The 20437-nt window shown below is 43.6% G+C and overlaps 1 protein-coding gene across 3 annotated transcripts in view; it reads left to right on the forward strand.

The window, feature by feature from the left end:
• The window catches only part of DNAJC1 (DnaJ heat shock protein family (Hsp40) member C1), a 652900-nt gene that overhangs the window by 338452 nt on the left and 294011 nt on the right, over positions 1-20437 (forward strand). For 2 of the 3 annotated variants that reach the window (XM_029588718.1, XM_029588720.1), the window contains 2 exons: positions 10921-11087; positions 14674-14727. In XM_029588718.1, the coding sequence (XP_029444578.1) occupies positions 10921-11087; positions 14674-14727 (221 nt within the window). The remainder of the gene's footprint in view (positions 1-10920; positions 11088-14673; positions 14728-20437) is intronic. The other variant, XM_029588719.1, reaches the window with a different exon arrangement.

The following is a 20437-nucleotide window of genomic DNA, read 5'->3' on the forward strand; positions in this document are numbered from 1 at the left end:
AAGAGAATATTTAATTAAAGAAGTAAAAAGACATTTAATGGACCGATGATTAAACATGACCCTGTAAGGTTAAAAGTGTGGCTTACTGCCTAAATAACCAAGGGTGTTATGATGGTCCACTGTTCTAGATAAACTCTATGCACATTAAAAAAATTAAAAAAATTATTATTTATGCGACGTTTGTTTTGTGAGACAAGTGTAGTTCGTTGCACTTAATTAACTGTTTTCATATAGTGGTAATTGAAGTCTCCCATTATTACTGCACTACCAATTTGGTTAGCTTCCCTAATTTCTCTTAGCATTTCACTGTCCGTCTCACCATCTTGACCAGGTGGACAGTAGTATACCCCTATCACTATAGTCTTCCCCAACACACAAGGGATTTCTACCCATAAAGATTCAATTTTGTATTTAGTCTCATGCAGGATGTTTATCCTGTTGGACTCTATGCCATCCCGGACATAAAGTGCCACACCTCCTCCCGAGTGCTCCTTTGTCATTGCGATATAATTTGTACCCCGGTATAGCACTGTCCCATTGGTTATCCTCAGATATATAGGCCCAGCCTCTAGGACTTCCTGCAGTTCATACTAATGACATCACTGTTACTCGAAAATAAAAGTAGCCTCAGTTCCCTTGTGAGTTCCTGAGCAATAGATCCTGATGCTTGGTCCTGTGCCATTATGGTTCCTGGTTCTGCTCTTCAGTGCGCTACCAGCTTTATCTTGCTGCTGCCTCAGTGGTCCAGTCTACATGTGCTTTTCTGGCCTTGTTCCTGAGCCCTCTCCGCCTTCTGTCAGTCCTGAATCCTGCCTTTACTGAACCCCCCCCCCCCCCCCCCCACACACACACACACACACCACCACCACCACCACCACCCCTTCCTGTCACAGCTGTCCCACACAGTTTCCTATCTAGGTACCGAGCAGAACCATCCATGAACCTTACACTCACTCTTTCTTCCTCCTGTATTTTGTTATATGGTACTCCCCAGGACATGGGAGAGCTCAGTGAAATGGGTGAACCCATTTCAGGCATAGGCTGGTCCTGTGGATCCCTGGCTGAGGGAAGCTCAGCTACTTTTCATGCAGTACTGCTACCCCTTGCTGCCCTGGCTTTGTATGCTCCATGATATACTATTTCCATTTGACAATGCTTCTTTGCTGAGCATGGCCCATTTTGTGGGTCTTATGAGTGCTCTGTGCCAATTTCATGATGGGTGTCTTGTCCGGTGGACAGCTGTTTTGTATCCCCTAGTGCCCAATTACATGCTAGCAATTTTTGTTCAGAGGGTGTATATTGCTCCATAGCTATGGGCTATTTCCGGGACCAGAAGCCTAGGGGCTTATGGTTGCTCTCTTGTTCTTAGGATGGACTCAACATATCTCTGAGGCCACCCATAAATCAGGCAATACTCTTGACCTCATCTTCGCAAATTCCAATAATTACAGTATAAATACCAAGCACAAAATAATTCCTTGGTCAGACCACCCCCTAATTTAAGCAGTTAATATACAAAAATCATTCAGTGATGAGCCCTGAAATCAAAAACCCTCAAACATTCAGAAGGATAATCATTACTGAAACACTAACAATCGCACTAGAGACCAAAATCAACAACCTAAATCTAAACAGCTGTGATGAGGCATTTGATTCATGGGAAAAAATGTTGAAAGAAATAGCAGATACACAGCCCAACTCAAACCAAAACTGCAAACAAAAATTATGATACTCTCAGAAAAATAAACCCATAGAATAATAAAGAATTGAAAGAAAAAAAAAAATCTTAGAAAACTTGAAAAAATCTGGCGAAAAAACCTCATCAGACTCTCTGAGAAAATACAAATCATACCTATCACACTGCAGAACTCTAACAAATAAAACTAAAAAAGCCTATCATGCAAAACAAATACACAAAGTTGTCTTCAACTCTAAACCACTATTCGAAACAGTTAAGAATCTATTAAAAGATCCTTCTGCACTCCATCTACAAACAAGAACTTCACAAGAACTTCATGTAATGACTACGCTACAACACTAACTGAAAAAATTCAGAGGTTGAAACAGCAAATCACATATACCTGCCCTAATAACACATCGGATCACGTTAATGCACATGATAAATGGTCAACATTTGACACAGTCTTAAAACTGGAGATTAGCAAAATCATAACTAAACTGAAGCCAGCTTCTCATCCACTTGACTTGATCCCTGCCTCTTCACTGAAAGAAGTTAACCAAACCATAACCACCACAATCACAACACTAGTCAATCTTGAATTTGCAGAAGGAAATATGCCCAATAGCCTAAAACAGGCAGTAATAAAACCAATCTTAAAGAATAAAGCAGGAAGATTGACGATTGGGACAACTACCGACCAATCTCCAACATAACCTTCATCCCAAAAATTCTTGAAAAAGCAGCTCTTAACCAATTCTTATCTCATCTAGAAGATAATAAAACCTTGTACCCTAACCAATTCAGATTTTGAAAAAAAAAATCACTCTACGGAAACTCTTCAATAATCCCTAACTGACCCTATGTTACGGGGCTTTGACTCCAATAAATCATACTGCCTGGTGTTGATTGACCTCACAGCAGCCTTCGATATTGTTGACCTTAACCAACTTTGCTGACAACTGAGAAACGTAGGTATTGAAGGAAATGTACTTAAAACGTTCACTGCATTCCTTACAAACATATCCTTTCAAGTTAAACACAACAATCGCTTACCTGATGCATTCCAATGCTCTACAGGCGTTCCACAAGGATCTGCACTATTTGCAACTCTATTTAATATATACATGCTACCCTTGTGCAAATTACTAACAGAACTTGGAATATACCTCTTTCTATATGCTGACAATCTGCAATTTTACATACCAATAACAAAATCATTTGATAAATCTGCATTACTTATCTCTGATTATATGGTCACAATAAAAGAAGAGCTTGCACAAATGAAATTTAGAGATCAACCCCATCAAAACTGAATTAATCTGGCTGAGCCGAAATCCACCTAAATCTGTTCCACCAGGGACTAACTTCGGAAATTGCCAATTAACCCCATCAAATCAAGTGAGAGATCTAGGAGTTCAAATTGATGAAAACCCATATTAGCAAACTGATCAAATCTGGTTTCTACAAGTTATGAATCTTGGACAGATTTAAACCTCTTCTAAACACAAGAGATTTCAAAATGGTTTTACAATCTCTAATATTCTCTAACCTTGATTACTGTAACTCCCTACTTCTGGGTATCCCATCCAGTCACCTAAAATCTCTTCGGCTACTGCAAAATGCTGCAGCTAGACTGTCTAGAAAACGGAAACCTGACCACATCACCTCAACGCTGATTGCTCTACATTGGCTCACTGTACAATGAAGAATAGTCTATAAAGTACTCACCATAATTTTCAATTATATGAATCCGAATAACAATCTGTTGGGAATAACATTTAAACCACATATTTCATCACGAATGAATGCTCAGGTCACAAAATAAATGCCTCATAGAAATCCCGACCATAAAAAAACTCTCATCTAACACAAACTAGAGAGAGAGTGATTTCAGTCGCTGGACCAAAACTATGGAACTCCATATCAGAGGACCTACAAACTATAACAGACATAAAAAAATTCAAGAGTGAGTTGAAGACCTGGCTATTCAAAACTGCCTACTGTCTGGAAGATGCCTCCAGTTCTCCATAAGTCAGAAAACCTAAAATGGATTGATCTTTACCCCCACTCCTAACTCCTCTTATCCCAGTTACATTTTCCTAAATGTATCTGTCTTTGAATGCACACATTGTAATCTGGGGAAACATTTAAATACAATCTGTACATATGTCTACCTCTGTTTTCATTATTTGAGTACCTAACCTGTACACCATTATGAACTAGTGATTCTCACATGGAATGGCGGTATATAAAACACACAAATACCTGCCAAAGACTTCAGTTAGCATACCTAGCAGTAGCTGAGAACTGCATTTCCAAGAAGCCATCCCTCTCTGGACTCAAGGCCAAGGCTGTTTGCACTGCTTGTTTTTCTTCCTCAGATGCTTACTGTTCAACTGGCCCCCATATGAAATCTTCTTTCTTCGTACCCATTTTATGCAACAGCTTTAAAATCTGACTCAGATGGGGAATATGGGTTCTCCAATTGCCCAGCATATTTTTCCATACTTTATTAATTTCAAAATATAGTACAAGATAATCTTTTTTTATAGAAAGATTCCACAGTTATAATACTATAAGAAAAGAATATATAAAAAATATACAAATAATTACTAGCAATTTGTCCCCAATATTTCTATTAGAGAGGGAAGAGAAAAGGAAAAAATGTAAAGAGCATTAAAGAACTAAAGAAAATAAAACAAGAAAAGATATTACTTACCTTATAAAGTATGCATTCACATTGTATCCTCAAATGCCCCCAACACAAGCTGTTTTGGAAACTTCCTGCTTCAAGGAGAGATTGAAACATCATGTCTGCACATAACAGTGATGGAAACCACAGGTTAGCCTTCCCTGCAGACACTGTTATACCACTGGCAAGTTTCTATCAGTGATATGATGTGCAGATATGCTGTTCCAACCTCCCCCTGAAGCAGGAGTTTTCCGAAACACAGCTCGTGTTGGAGATGTTTTTTGATACAATGTGAATGCACACCTTATAAGATAAGTGTTACCTATATATCCATTGTACATTTTTCAGTGTACATGTGCAGTGATTGTCAAGTTAAAGTATACACTTTCTACATTTGAAGTTCATGAAATTATTGACTTTTTATTTTTAATTGCATAACAAAGAAAAACACGTTATATATTTGGACAGTGAAAGTTTGTCCATAATGGGACTTGTAACTGTTCAGTTATATTGAGAGCTTACAGCAAAGTGAGTAGCATATTGTTAAGAAGGTTCCTTAATTATGATGTGTGTTTGAATATATTGAATTTATAATTCATTATTTTGTTCGCTGATAGTAAATTTGGAGTGATGAATTACAGAGGGATTTTTTATTTTGTTTTTTCTTTTGATATCATACCATTATTCTAATTTTGGACTTTGTTTTGGCTAAGGGTAAAAGGATAGCCATATTTTAATTGTTTATTTTATGAGTGTTAGTGTAAACAGACTGAATTTCTGGAAGGAGCAGACAATAAGCCTGTTTAAATAGATAGATAAATGTCAGTAAGTCCTGAGTCCTTCCTGAGCACCTTTTAAATTCATACAAGATCTGAGGATCTCTACAGAAGATACCCATCCATTTTATATTTACAATAGATGTGTTCAGCCCCCTAATATAACTTTACTAGCTATGTGAGCGGTACTTCTCTGCTGAAATTTGTCAGCTGTTTCTAGTATTTCTTAGTGTAAGAAATCCTGCACAAGGCTCTGGACCCATTGGTGCCCCTCCATACCATTATCATCTACAGAGATTTTCATTTCATTTTTTACAAGCATACATAACTGGCCACAGCTAAGCCCTGACTCTGTTCTTTTTCCTTGATGAGGTCCTTAAGCGAGGCGCATCTGTCCTTTTATATTTATTGCGAGCCATTCTAATGGCTGGCTTTCTCTGCCACCTCCTGTTAGTGGCTTGCTTTATCCATATTGAGTTGGTTTTGCTTGATATTTGCAGCTGCCTTTCTATGTCAGATACTTTACACTGGAGAAACATTGTTTTTATATTCCTCATTCTCCCATACTTACAAGCAGGCCGATGCAATATAGTACACTCAGTCGAGCGCACTGCTTTACACGCAGTTGGACACGCATTTCGGATGTGTGTCCATAATCCCCAATGCACTACAGGGATTAGCATGTCCAAACCACCATGAAGCTAATAGCGCTCCTCACATGTAAAGTACATGTAAATGGGGCTATTAGCTAATCCCCGTGATTCAAAAAATTTCCTGTGCACCAATGCACCCATTACATCCTCCATTGTCACAGATATTTGTTGTGATTGCTCTGAATTTTTACCATTAAAGAATGTTTCAGGTGTGTGTGTGTGTGTGTGTGTGTGTGTATATATGTGTATATATATACATCAACCTAATAAACAAAGCTTGACCGATGTGCCGCAAATGCGCAGTAGAGAGCAGCTCTATTGCGCATATGCAGGCAAGCACGTCTGTCTCAGCGAGCGTCAGCTGAATATATCAATATGGCAGCGGCGGCCAGTAGCAAGGGAGGAGGGAGTGGGAGGGAGGAGGGGGTGGGAGGAGAGTGGGAGGAGAGTGGGAGGGTGAGAGGTGGGAAAGAGGGAGGGGAAAGACAGATGTGAGTAAGTGGAAGGGTAAGAAGTTGTGGAGCAGAGAAAAAGAGTGGAGGAGGGCTGAGGGAGAGGGGATGGGATTGAGAGAGGGTGAGGAGTGACTGAGGGAAGGGGAGGGGAGGTGGGAGTGACTGAGGGGAGGGGGGTGAGAGTGAGGGGGAAGGAGGCAGTGGGAGACAGAGGGTGAGTAAGACTGAGTGGAGGGAAGGGGGGTGAGTGAACGAGGAGAAGGGGGAGTGAGGGAGAAAAAGTGTAGAAGGGTGCTGTGTTCGAAAATGGACTGAAAAAAAATTTAATGTAGCCTGTTTTAACAGGCTTAACGGCTTGTATATATATATATATATATATATAGTTGCCTTTCTGAACGTATAATTTGTATTGTCATATAGAGTGTCTTCTGATTGTACTAGTTAAAGATAATGTATATTGTTGTATATAGTGCTTTTTGGAGTGTATAATTTATATAAGGTGTATAAGGTTATCCACAGAGTATAATGTTATACACAGTCCCTTTTTGAGTGTATAATTTGCAAGGTTACATATGTTCTTTGGTTGTTTTTCCATCAGGTACTGTTCCTATTCTCCTCTTCCTCTTTTTCCCTCTCTTCTCTCGCCCCTTCTCTCTTCCTAGCTGCACCCCTCCCCCCACCCTGGTTTTTGTATGTTCCTCCTTCAGTTATATTGTAAACCGGCATGATGTACCCATGAATGTCTGTATTTAAAAGCAAATAAATATGTATGTTCTCAGTATTCTCCTCTGTGAAGATTGAGGCAAAGAATTCATTATTTTTCTGTTTCCTTGTTCTCCCTGAGCACCCCTTTTGCTCTTCTGTACACTTGGGGTGCAGAAGATACTGTTACACGCAAAAAAGGAAAGGAGACATTTTGAGATAATTATATGTGATCTCGAGGTTGCCAAATGCTGCAAAAAGTCAGTGGTAAAAGCTAGAGAATGTAGAAGGAGAAAACTAGCAGAATCATTTTTTTTTTGTTTTTAATTTCTTCTGGAATATTTCTATAATTTTCACACAGTGTAGAGTATGTTGTATAAATCAATGAAACAAATTCTGTATTGCATTTTGATTTGTATTTTTTTTAGACAGAATGTAAAAAATGTACAAGGAAATTAAGATTTTATAAGGCCAGTTTACTTTCTTTTGCAGTGCAAATAGACATAGACCCTAGTTGTTGTTTGTTTATTTATTTAAAAAATCTTCTATACCGTCGTTGAGTTAGATAACCATCTACAAAAAGGCATGTTAACGAAAAATATGAGTGGTATAGATTACAAATTAACCATGTGCCATCATAGAACGGTAGCAATTTAGTGTCAAAAACTGTGTCAGTTAAGCTTATTTGTTCAGAACATATTATGCGGTTTTAATTTAACATTAAAATGCATTTTGTAGGTTAAAAGTAATAACTTCTAGTTTGGTGTTCAACTGTTTTTCTCCTTATCTTTATGTTTGTAAAAGGCTTGTTTAAATAGCCAGGTTTTCAGATTAGTTTTGTTGTCTGTCTTTCCCTTCACTTCTTCAGTTAAGTATTCTCTGTGCTTATCCTAGGTTTTCTGAATTCTGTTATTGGTTTGCCTCTGCCATCTCCTCTGGGAGGCTGTACAATTCAGCCTTCGCTATAAAGAAATGTCTTCTAATATAGATATAGCAGGTTAAGTGGTTACAACATGAGAATGACTCACACTTTCATAGGTGTTTCAATCCATTATTCCAGGATGGCTGTCCTATGTAGCCATTCCTTAGATAACAGTTGGATTATCTTTTCAGGTATCTTGTTTGTTTTGTTTTATTTACAAATTTTTGATATTCTGTGTTTTTCCAAGAATAGTCTTAAGGAAGATTACATTCAACTTAGAATTAAATTTACAGGTGCAAAATGACCATAATAGCTGCAGGATCATATGCAATCATAATGGAATCAAAAGTCCAGTCAGTGGCATTACAAGTTTTCTTCTCTAATGGGCAGTCTAGAAAGAGGTCTGGTTTGAACAATCTTGTCTTAGCTTTTTTTCCAAAAAGTGAGAACTCTACTCAAGACAAAGGGATAGCTGCAGCTTGTTCCCCATTTTATGTATATAGCAACTGAAAGCCCAAAATCTTCTACAAGTCAATTTGGCAGACGCCAGAGAGAGGAAGGAGAGAAGCACCATTTGGGAGGATCAGAGTTGTCTAGTCTGGTTGTAGTAGGCAAGAAGTTGGGAGAGATACTCAAGGGCCTGTTTATTCACTGTGAAAGACTTCAAAGGGGCGTGGGATAAACACTGTGGATCCATCAAGTCTAGTGGGCATAAATATAGAGGAGGTGGTAAAACACTGCACGGAGCGGCAGTAGCCACAGAGGCATTCATGGAGCGGGATGCCAGTGGCAAGTAGTTGTTCCACCTTCAGGCAGCAAAATACTGCACGGAGCGGCAGTAGCCACAGAGGCATTCACGGAGCGGGATGCCAGTGGTTTGTGTTCCACCTTCACGGAGCGGAAGGTTGGAGGGCTGCCATCTCCAAAAAAACAAAAAACAAAAAAACCAAAACAAAAAAACAAAAAACAAACAAGCAAAACAGAGGTGGGTAAGAGTATGGGGCAGGGGTGTGGCCGTTTATTGTGGCAGTTGCTACCCCTGATTGAACTGGATGTTCATTGGGATGCGGATACGGCACTGCTCTCTGCATTGGTGGAGGGGTGGAAGGGAATTGGGGCCGGAGGGTGCTGGAAGCCAATAGTGACGGGGGAGGGGGAGAAAAAAAGGGGTGGGGGGGAAGATTAAAAAAAAAAAAAATGGATAAACTGCGTAGCTTGCTGGGCAGACTGGATGGGCTGTTTGGTCGTCTTCTGCCGTCATTTCTATGTTTCTATGTTTCACACATTTAAGATGAAGCAGAGGGTTTTAAACTTTATACTGCTTTTATCCAGGAACCAGTGCAGCTGATGCTAGATGTGCTTTATGCGGTGTGTAGCTTTAGACTCTCTACCAAAATTCGGACCTCAGTATTCTGCAGAAGCTGAAGGTATTTCAGACTTAAGAGATGCCATTGAATAGAGTTTCAATAGTCAATGTAATTGTGATTCGCTGTTAGCATAAGCAGCTGACATCAGGTTGTGCAAAACCTGTATTTTGTGGAAAATACATGCCATCTGTATACTTTACCTTTTGAACTAGATTATCGGTTATAAGAATTATACATAACATCTAGCTTTCCATTTCTTTGTATACATTTTTCTTTTTTGCTTTTAAGCAATCTTTTTCCTGCATGTTTTTTTTGTTTGTTTTTTTTATGTATGCTGTTAAATTGGCAATAGTCCAAAAATCTCTCTGGTTTCTGATTAATATCTATAGTAAAAAAATTATCAAAAAATATATATTACATTATATAGAGTGGATCATCATATGCTGGACCCGGGCACTTAAAGCTGTGTAGGATCAGAGCTTTTTTAATCATAGGTCAGTTCTTAAATGTCTTAACTCTTCAGTGCTAATACCATGCCAGAAGGTGCTCAATAAAACTCAAAACATTTTTCAAAATAAAAATATTTCTCATAAATATCCAATAGCTAATGGACCCATAAACTTACCTTGAAGACAATTCCGAAAGGAGTCTCTATGATACTTAGTTTATTTTTAAGAAGATCAGCACATAGTTCATCATGGTGTTTCAGAGACTTAAGATACGGGTAACTTTCTTGAAGCAGATATGAGAAACATGGATTTATGTTGGAATTTCCTACAAATAAGATAAGTTTATAGGTCTACTAGCTGTTGGAAATTTGTGAGGAATATTTTCACTTCAAAAAATATTTTTTTTATTTTTGTTGAGCACTTTTTGGCCGACATTAGCACTGAAGACTTAGGACATTTATTTAAGAGCACTTGGACTTATGATTATTAAAGCTCTGACCCCACACTGTTTAAGTGCCCAGGTCCAGCATGTGACTGTCCACTCTATAAAATTTGATATAGTTTCGATCATTTATCATTTCTGAAACTTAAATATTCCAAATTTTTTTTTTATTTATAATATATTCACAGTCATATCATGCAATACTGGCATTTTAAAAAACGCGCATGCTACCAGGCGCGTGCACAATTTTATAACGTGTGCCAGTGCGCGCATGTTATAAAATTGCGAGCGGTGCGCACAAGGGGGGCAGACATAGGCAAAAATTGCGAGGAGACACATCATCCGGCTTCCCCAGTTCCCTCCCAGTCTGTTCCAATTAAGGAGCAGACTGGGAGGGAACTTCCCTAACCTCCCTTCCCCTATCCTACCCGCCCCCCTATACCTACCCTAGGTAACCCTTTTTTTTTTTTTTTTACCTTTTGCTCCCGTAAAGGAGCTATAGCAAACTGCACGCGCCAGCTCAGCAGCAAATGGCCGCTGTACTGGGCGCTTCTAGCCTTGCCCCGCCCCCCCCCCCCCCCCCCCCCCCCCCCCCCCCGGTCTGCCCCTCAGCTGAGACCCAACTCTTTTGCGCATAACCCCTGTTTTATGCGTGCGAGGGGCATTAAAAATTGGGCCTATAATTTTTTTTTTCTGTTGTATGCACAATGTAGGGATAGGCATTTTAGAGTTCATTTAGAACCCATATATATTTTGTTCTATATTTGATCTCATTTTGCAGAAGAGAAAAAATCCAAGATCAAAAAACCAAAATCGGAATTTCCAGTCTATACAGTTTCAGAAGCCAGTGCATATGTACCATCATATGATCAGGGAGGTAGCATTGAAGAGATTGAAGAACAGATGGATGACTGGTTGGAAAACAGAAACAAAATATACAAAAAAAAGGTATGTTAATTTCCTTTTGAAATACAACCAAATAAGAATTAAGTAATTGCATAGATGAAAAAAAGTAATACTGCTTTGCAGAAAGCAAACAAAGTAGTTGGTAAATATTTAACAGAGATGGGATACACAAAGGGGACAGCTTGAAATGATTGAAAAATTCCTTTTTGTTTGTTTTTGTTTAAGTGGGAAGTGTTGGTACTACATGAGCTACTGTGCATATCATAAATTTAAAGATCTTTGGGAAGTATTTTCTGATTTAAGTTTTACAGCCTCTGTACCAAGGTACATGAAATAGGATTTCCAAACAGTCCTGTTTGACAAGCAGAATATTAAACAGTTTATCACTAGAGGCAAAAATGGTATTGAAATTCAAGAAAGTGTATAGGATAAAGACAGGATTAGTTGTGAAGCAAGGGTAAAGCCAGAGGGCTTGGCAGAATCTGCATTATTAGAACACAATGGGAAAATGGTCAGACTAAATGGACCTTGCTGTCATTGTCTGCCATCATGTTCTCTGTCTCTATGAACAGATCATCGGTGCCTATGCATATTACAAAACGTCATGTTTACCACATCCTAATTTTTACTATAACATAGATAAAGCTATTAGAGATATTAAAAGTGACAAGAATTTTGTTGTGGACACTATAAAACTAGTGGTGTGACATCCATAAAATACTGAAAAGCTGTAAGGGAATTTGAATAAATTAATTAAAGGAACAGGCTATGAAATCTCAAATGCTGTTCAAATGTAAGATCGTTTTTTTTTGTGGAACAAATATAAATGTTTTATTGACTGTAAAGGGAAATTTGTCACCTATGAGCCAGATAAAGACCTGGGCATCCAGATAGTAGAAATACTATAAATGAGATAAGAGCAATGTATCTAGGTTCCCGCGATTCTGCAGCATCTGGAGAAACTGCATAATTAGGCTTGTTGCTGCACAATCAAAAAATCTAAAGCTCCCCACCACCTAATTCAGTCATTTGAAGAAAGCTACCAGGTGCCTGCTTTGTCTCTGCTCTCTCTGCTTCCTGCATAAGCCCCTCCCTCACAAGCAGCCTGCAGGGAACAGGGTCCTTCACTCTGGAATGATTTACTAATTGAATTAAAAATCAAAAAGTTAGATTTTAAAAGGCCCATGTGTTTGTCCATGTGCATGCGGTTCCTGGTGCGCGCACACGGAGATAACGATTTTATAGCATGCTTGCGTACCTATCTAGTGTAATTATTGTGTGAATGAACTTACCCGCTCAATGGAGCAGGAGTAAGTTCCGCACGCTGGACAGCTGCCAGTGCGTACTTCCCTGGGACAGCATCTTATGGGGCTGTCCCGGCCAGCCCCTGGACCTCCCTTTTTTCTGAGCCCAGCACTTCCGCGCATATCGAGCTTTTTCTAAACTACGCATATCCGGGCCACACGCATTTCCCGGTATTTGCGAGTGCCAGGCTTTTAAAATTCACCTGTCTATTCTATTGATAGATAGGCCTTCAGCATCTTCCTAAGTCTATTTGTTTAAGCAGGAATTCAACACTTAGTTACTGCTCAATTTTATGTACTTAGTTATCAATTTCACAGATGCCTCAGGAACTTTTTTGCTTTGACTCTGCACGTAAGCAGTTTTTCTATCCTTTTAGAGGTAATTATTATTTTTTGTGTTTGATTTATTGTTGAATGTCCTTGTTTTTTGATTGTTTTAGATTATTGTCTTGTTCTTTGTTTTGGTTATGCTATTATAAATGTCTTATTGTAACCCACCTAGTATTTCAGATAGGGATATACATTTTTAAACAGAGGGGAAGATGATGAACCTGAGTCTGGAGCAGACAGAGCAAAGGAGAAGAGATGCACTCTGAGAACATAAGAGAATTTTTATATAAACGTTCTTGCACATGCATATGTGGCCAACCATATACCAGCTACAAAGACCTGAATGTGTTGGCAGTCTCTGACTGCCGGTGTCCCTCAGCTGGCAGAGAGATCATTAATTTCAACTGATAGATGCCTTGACGACTGGTACTATTTTTCACAGATTTCAAACATGTGCTAATTCAACTCCTTTTTGTATCTTTTATGTGTTCACTATATGTGCATGTATTTTTGGGGTAGATTTTCAAAGGGGTACGCGCATATCCCCCCCGAAAACCTACCCCAAACCCTCTCCCCCCCCCCCCCCCCCCCCCCCCGTGCGCGCCAAGCCTATTTTGCATAGGCTCAGCAGCGCGCACAAGTCCCGGGGCTTTGCAAAGGGGGTGTGTCGGGGTGGGCGGGAGGCGTGTTGGGCATGATGCTGGCCCGGGGGCGTGGTCGAGGCCTCCGGACCACCCCCCGGGTTGCGTGATGGCGCGCAGATTTACACCTGCTTTCGGCAGGCGTAAATCTGCCAACAAAGGTAGGGGGGGTTTAGATAGGGCCGGGGGGGGGGGGGGGGTCGGTTAGGTAGGGGAAGGTGAGGGGAGGTGGAAGGAACAGGCAGCGCGCGCCGGGCTCAGTGCGCGCAGGTTGCACAAATGTGCACCCCCTTGCGTGCGCCGACCCCGGATTTTATAAGATACGCGCGACTACGTGCGTATCTTATAAAATCCAGTGTACTTTTGTTTGCGCCTGGTGCACGAACAAAAGTGCGCGCGTAAATTTTATAAAATCTACCCCTATATATGTGCATGTATTTTTCTATGTAATTAACAGCATGATAAACTGCTGATAGGACATTTTCGGCATACATAAACTCATATACATAGAAAGACAAGTACTTTCTTTGAAAAAAAGATGGTTGCATTGTATTTCATTTTAAACAGTTAAGTTTGTAACTGTCTACTTGATAAGTAGTTGATTTTTGTACTTGGTAAATTTTGCATTTTATCTACGTAGTTAAAATATTAAGAAATGAGATTACTAAAAAATACTTTTAATTGAAAAAGTGAGAGATTAATCTATGCAAAAGTATGAAAATGTCTCACATTTGCTGCAGAATTTTGAATACTATAGAATTTGCTAACTCTTACTGCAGAATCTTGAAGAATCTGCTGCAGGAAACTGGAGGCTGTAAATAAGAGTAAAGTAGCATTTGCAAGGCCTCAAAGGTCCTGGGATGTATGAATAAGGGAACAGGAGCTAATATAATTGTGTAATATGTTTGTAAGGCTGATGATGGAACTAGTACTGTTCTGGTTGCTTCCACATTTGATGGGTGAGATTTAGAGAGCACATATTAAAACAATACAATGTGACATATCTAAAGAGATCAAAAAGTAATATATCCAGAAGGGCATAGGTTAACTCTGATAAAAGATTATTATTATTTATTAATTTTTATATACTGGTGTTCATGAGAACATATCACATCGGTTTACATTTGTTATCAAATATTCATTTAAAAATATTTGCATTTCCAAAATTAAAAGAAAATATATAAATACATAATTTCTTAATAAAATAAAAACAAAATAAAGTATTAAAATTTAAACATTTAAAGATTCAGAAAGTTAAAAACAGCAATAAGATAAATATTAAATACTAAAAGGGTATAAAATCATTAAAATCATTTACTTCAGAATAAAGGGAAACATTTTTTTTTATTGCAGATGGAGCTTCTACGTAGTTTACTAAAAGATCTAATTGAGGCATCTTTGATTGAGGTATTTAAAAATCAATTGGACAACATCTTTATTGATGGTTATATCTCCCTGTACCCATTATTATCAAGATGAGGCACTGTGTATTGGTTTCAATAAACAAAAAGGAAGGTGATCTATGAAAGCCATCAGGTTGGAAAAAATAAAATAGATGCCAGATGTCCAAGTGTGTTTAAAAATATATTGATAAAAAAAATATTTTATTAAAATGTAGCCCGACTCCGGCCGAGTTTCCCCACAGCGTGGCTGCCTCAGGGGCTGTATACATGTTCAGTGTGCAAACATGATCATCTTATGGTTACTAGTTTTGACATCTGCTAGTATGTTTTTGTAGTAACTTTATATTCTCCTGTGTTTGATAACTTAGTATCTGGTGACCAATAGCTTAAACTGGAACTTGGCTGTGTGTGTATATTTTAATGGCTTGCGTCAATGAGTTTAATCTTGCTTGGCTTATAAATGGTGCTAATAACATGCACTCAATGCTGAAATAAATTCTCTCAATTTTGTGCTTATTCCATCTGAGAGACCAGGATTTTAAACACCAGCTTTGAAGCAGTGAAACATACTACGGTCGTGGTAGCAGGAGAAAAATGACGCAGGCTCTTTCCTTTTGTAGACCTAGTATGGCTGTTCAGGGTGGAGATTTGTTCTTCTCTATCCTCAAGCAACACTTATCCTCTTTTGTTCTTCTTATTTTCTTCTGCCTAACTTCATTTGTACTTTTCAGTTCCTGGGTTGTGCATTTTTTGGCCCCTCATCTTCGACTCCTAAGTGGATGTTGTCTGCATGGTGCAGTTTATGGTCTCTGACCTGCTTTGAATGTTGCTTTCAACTAGTGCTATTCAGTTTATACTGATTGCTGGAAGCTGTTAATGTTCATGCTTGCCTCCTGATCTGCCGCCAGAGCTAAGGAGACCCCGCCCCATGAGCGATGATATCCAGCGTTGCCCCTTTCTCTCCGTGAGGCCCCTAGGCAGGACCCTGCCAGCAGACCCATCCCTTTGTGGGTCCAGGAGATTCTGTCAAAAATGTATTGTAATTTTAGTTTTTCATAAAGTTGATTTTTGGGTTTTATTTACTATCATGTCTGTCGGTGGCTACAGATTGCAGTACCACTATTTCAGTAATAAGTTGAGGCCTTCATGGAGAAATGGCTAATATCAAATACAAGTATGCATTTCCCTGTCATAGGATTTTTGTTTATCCTAGTATTCTTTCATACTCATTGATTACAAATGCCACTTCTCTGTCTAGCTTATATTAATGCCCAATCAGTAAGAAAAGAGATCTGTAGAGATTTCAGACTTGCTTTCATGGTTAAATATTGATGTGTTATTACCAGATCTTGGCATTCAAATACAGATGTTGTATTAGATGATTTACGTCTTCCAAACTACCCCTATATAGGAGTATCTCGTAAAAAGAGAGACTGGGGGGTGGAGTATTGGTATTATTTAAAAAGAAATTAGGTGTAGTCCATTTAGATAATTAAGATTAGAAGCATTGATATATTCCTTGCAATCTAAATGTTGCATTCCCTGTACGTACCTGGATCAGTCCAGACAGTGGGTTATGTCCCCAATCCAGCAGATTATGTCCCCAATCCAGCAGATGGAGTCAGCCAAAGCTTTGAGGGGGCGTCACCAGGAGTGCTACTACCCCCTCTGCAGGAGTTCAGTATCTTCTGACTCCAGCAGATGCGAGTAGTGAATCCGGGTTGCTCCCGATTACCTCAGGCAGTTCTTGTATTTCTTCTCTGATTTGTCTTTCTCTCTGCCTACTTCTTCTCTTTGGATCAAGTTTGTTTTAATTAAAAAAAAAAAAAAAAAAAAAAAAAAAAAGTTAGAGGGCTAATTGGGAGGCGTGGCTTCCCTCGGTGTCTGTCTTGCTCTCTCTTCTTCTTCTCTCCTGCGAGCGGGGTAAGTGAGTGTTGTTTTGTTTGCTTTTTTCCCTTGCTTGCAGCTGATTTTCGACGGAGGGGCTCGCGGAGGCCTCTAGGACCGGCCCCTCCGCGTTTCTCTCCCTTGCCCGCGGCCATTTTCGCGGCTCCTCGTGGGCTGCAGAGGCAGGCAGGGAGAGCGTCGTCGGCGGGTCGTGCGGCCAGGAGGCCCCCCCGCGGTGCCGTTGTTTTTCATTTCGGGTTGTGCAGGCCGTCCGGGCCCCCTCCCGCAGCGGCGCTCCCGTTCTCGGCCCCCCCCGAGGCTCTGCCGGGTGGTTTATTCTGCCGGCGTTGCTTTTCCTGCTCAGCCCCGATGCCGCGGCCAGAGCGCTGCTCTGCTTGCGGCGAGCTGGGCTCGCGGATCTCGAGGGAGGGCATCTGTGCGAGGTGTCTCCCCGGGGGGGAGGGCACCTCGCGCCCTCTCATCGATTTCCCCCGTTTAGCAGGTCTGCCCGGGCGGCGGGGGCCGGCCCCTCCCCCATTCCTGGCGGGAACGGCGGCCATTTTACACTCAGCACCACCTGAAGGGGAACAGACGGCGTTTGGGACCGGGGATGCGGGGGAGTCCCCGCCACATTTACTCCCGGAATCAGACCCGGAGACGGTCCCACCGGGGGCCCCCCCCCCGGAGCCCCCCTCCGGTAGACAGGGGTTTTCCCCAGAGTTTATACTGTTGCTGCACACCGCATATCTACAGAGCCTTGAGCCTCCCTCGGGACCTCCTCCACTCAAGATTCCGCGGCCCTCCCTACCTGCGGGGGCCCCTCTGTCTCCCCCGGCCCCCCCCGCTCCGGCGGGTGTGGGGGCCCCCCTCCCTCCCGCTCGCGCCAGGCTCCCGGGGAGCGCGGGGACTGCGGGCACAGGACCCGTTTCCCCTGGATCGGATCCGACAGACTCGGGTCCAGGGGACACCACTCCAGAAGGCGATGATCCGCACACACTACGGCTGTTCCAGAAGGAAGAGTTGGAGGACCTCCTACCACAGGTTATTAAGGAGTTGGACCTCGATCCACCACCGGAGCCTCCCGCGCCCGTAGCGCCCGCGGTGGTCACTTCCTCGAGGAAGGGGGATCCGGTCTTGGCAGCCCGGAGGCCGAGGGCTCGGGCTTTTCCCATTCATGATTCTTTCCTCCAGCTTCTCACCGGGGAGTGGGATGCCCCGGAAGCTTCCTTCAAGGGCAGCCGGACCATGGAGAGGCTCTACCCTCTGCCGGACGATTTTCTCGATCTCATCAAAGTTCCCAAAGTGGACTCCGCGGTGACAGCTGTCACGAAGAGGACAACCATCCCAGTGACAGGGGGCGCGGCCTTACGAGACGCACAAGATCGCAAGTTGGAAGTCTTCCTCAAGCGGGTCTTCGAGGTCTCCGCAGTAGGATTGCGGGCGGTGATGTGTAGCTCGCTGGTTCAGCGGGCCAGCCTGCTCTGGGTTCAACAACTGCTCACCTCTCAGGTCCTACCGGCTGGGGAGGCCGCCCAGGCGGATAGACTGGAAGCGGCGGTTTGCATATGGGGCTGATGCCTCCTATGACCTGTTTCGGGTCCTCGCCCGCTCTATGGCCTCGGTGGTAGCGGCACGGCGCCTTCTATGGCTCCGCAACTGGGCGGCGGACACATCCTCCAAGTCGAGCCTGGGCTCCCTGCCCTTTAGAGGCAAGTTCCTGTTCGGGGAGGATTTGGATCAGATCATCAAGTCGCTGGGGGAAAATGCGGTCCATCGCCTGCCGGAGGACAGGTATCGTTCCACCAGGACTTTTCCGTCCTCGCGGACCAGAGCCAGGGCACAACGGCGCTTCCGGAACTACAGACCGCCGTCAACCAGGCCCTCTGCCTCCAGGTCTCAGCCCTGGTCTCGCTCCTTTCGCGGGCGCCGCCCCGCGCGTCCCGCCACCGCAGCTGGTCAACCCCCGCCCAAGTCCTCGCAATGATGTTCAGCTCGCCCACTCCGCCGTCCCCAGGATCGGAGGGCGACTGGCGTTCTTCTACGAGGAGTGGGCGCGAATCACCTCGGATCAGTGGGTCTTGGATACCATCGGGCAAGGCTACGCGTTGGAGTTTGTCCGCGCTCCAAAGGGACGCTTCATCTTCTCCCCTTGCGGCTCGGACACCAAGCGACAGGCGGTGCAGTTGACCCTGGACAGACTTTGGGAGATAGGCGCCATTGCGCCCGTGCCCTTCGGAGAGGTGGGCTCGGGCCATTATTCCATCTACTTCGTGGTGCCGAAGAAGGACGGTTCCTACCGGCCCATTCTAGACTTGAAAGAAGTCAACAAATCACTTCGGGTGGTTCGTTTCCGCATGGAAACGCTGCGGTCCGTGATCGCGGCGGTGCATCGGGGGGAATTCCTGGCCTCCTTGGACCTGACGGAGGCCTACCTCCACATCCCCATTCGCCGGGAGCATCATTGTCTGCTACGGTTCAAGATCCTGGGTCAACATTTCCAGTTTGTGGCTCTCCCGTTCGGACTGGCAACGGCTCCGCGCACTTTCACCAAGATCATGGTGGTGGTAGCGGCTGCCTTGCGGAAGGAGGGGATCCTAGTTCACCCTTACTTGGACGATTGGCTCATCCGAGCGAAGTCTTTTCGGCATGGACAGGAGGCGGTGGCCAGAGTCATAGAGTTTCTGCAGTCCCTCGGATGGGTGGTGAATTTTTCCAAGAGCTCCCTGGTGCCCTCGCAGCGCTTGGATTTCCTGGGGGCGACCTTCGACACCCGTCTGGGCGCGGTCTTTCTACGCCAGGACAAGGCGCAAGCTCTGCGGGAACACATACAACGGTTTTCTGCGTTATCGGTTCCCACCTCCTGGGACTACCTGCAGCTCCTAGGGGTGATGGGTTCCACCATCGATATGGTCCCTTGGGCATTTGCGCACCTCAGGCCTCTACAGAGGGCGCTGCTATCCCGCTGGAAGCCGCTTTCGCAGGACTACCAGGTGCTCCTTCCACTACCGTTGTTTGCCAGGAACAGTCTGACCTGGTGGACGAATCCGGAGAATTTGGCCCGCGGCGTGTCTCTCGATCTTCCAAATTGGGTCGTGGTAACCACCGACGCCAGTCTTGTAGGCTGGGGAGCGGTCTGCGACCGCAGCGCCACGCAAGGGACGTGGTCCGCGGAGGAATCAAAGTGGTCCATCAATCTACTGGAGACCAGAGCGGTCAGACTGGCGCTCCAACACTTCCTACCTCTCCTCCAGAACCGGGAGGTAAGGATCTTATCGGACAATGCGACGACGGTGGCCTATATCAACCGGCAGGGCGGCACCCGCAGTCCGCAGGTCGCACTCGAAACAGAGATGCTGATGCAGTGGGCGGAACGGCATCTGGCCCGCCTGGCGGCCTCGCACATCGCGGGCGTGGACAACATACAGGCCGATTACCTCAGCCGTCAGTTTCTGGACCCCGGGGAATGGTCCCTCTCCGACGAGGCGATGCAGCTGCTCGTTCGGCGGTGGGGATCCCCCCACCTCGACCTCATGGCGTCCGCACGAAACGCCAAGGCTCCCCGGTTCTTCAGCCGCCGGAGAGAGCGGGGAGCGGAGGGCGTGGACGCTCTCGTACTCCCGTGGCCGACCAACCTGCTCCTTTACGCGTTCCCGCCGTGGCCACTGGTGGGAAGACTAATCCGCCGCGTAGAGGTCCACCAGGGACCGGTGATCTTCGTCGCCCCGGAGTGGCCAAGACGACCTTGGTTTGCGGACCTGATTCAACTGGTGATCGACGGACCCATCCGTCTAGGACATCTCCCCCGCCTCCTTCACCAAGGCCCGGTA

Source organism: Rhinatrema bivittatum, chromosome 2 (genome assembly GCF_901001135.1).
Source record: "Rhinatrema bivittatum chromosome 2, aRhiBiv1.1, whole genome shotgun sequence".
NCBI lineage: Eukaryota > Metazoa > Chordata > Amphibia > Gymnophiona > Rhinatrematidae > Rhinatrema > Rhinatrema bivittatum.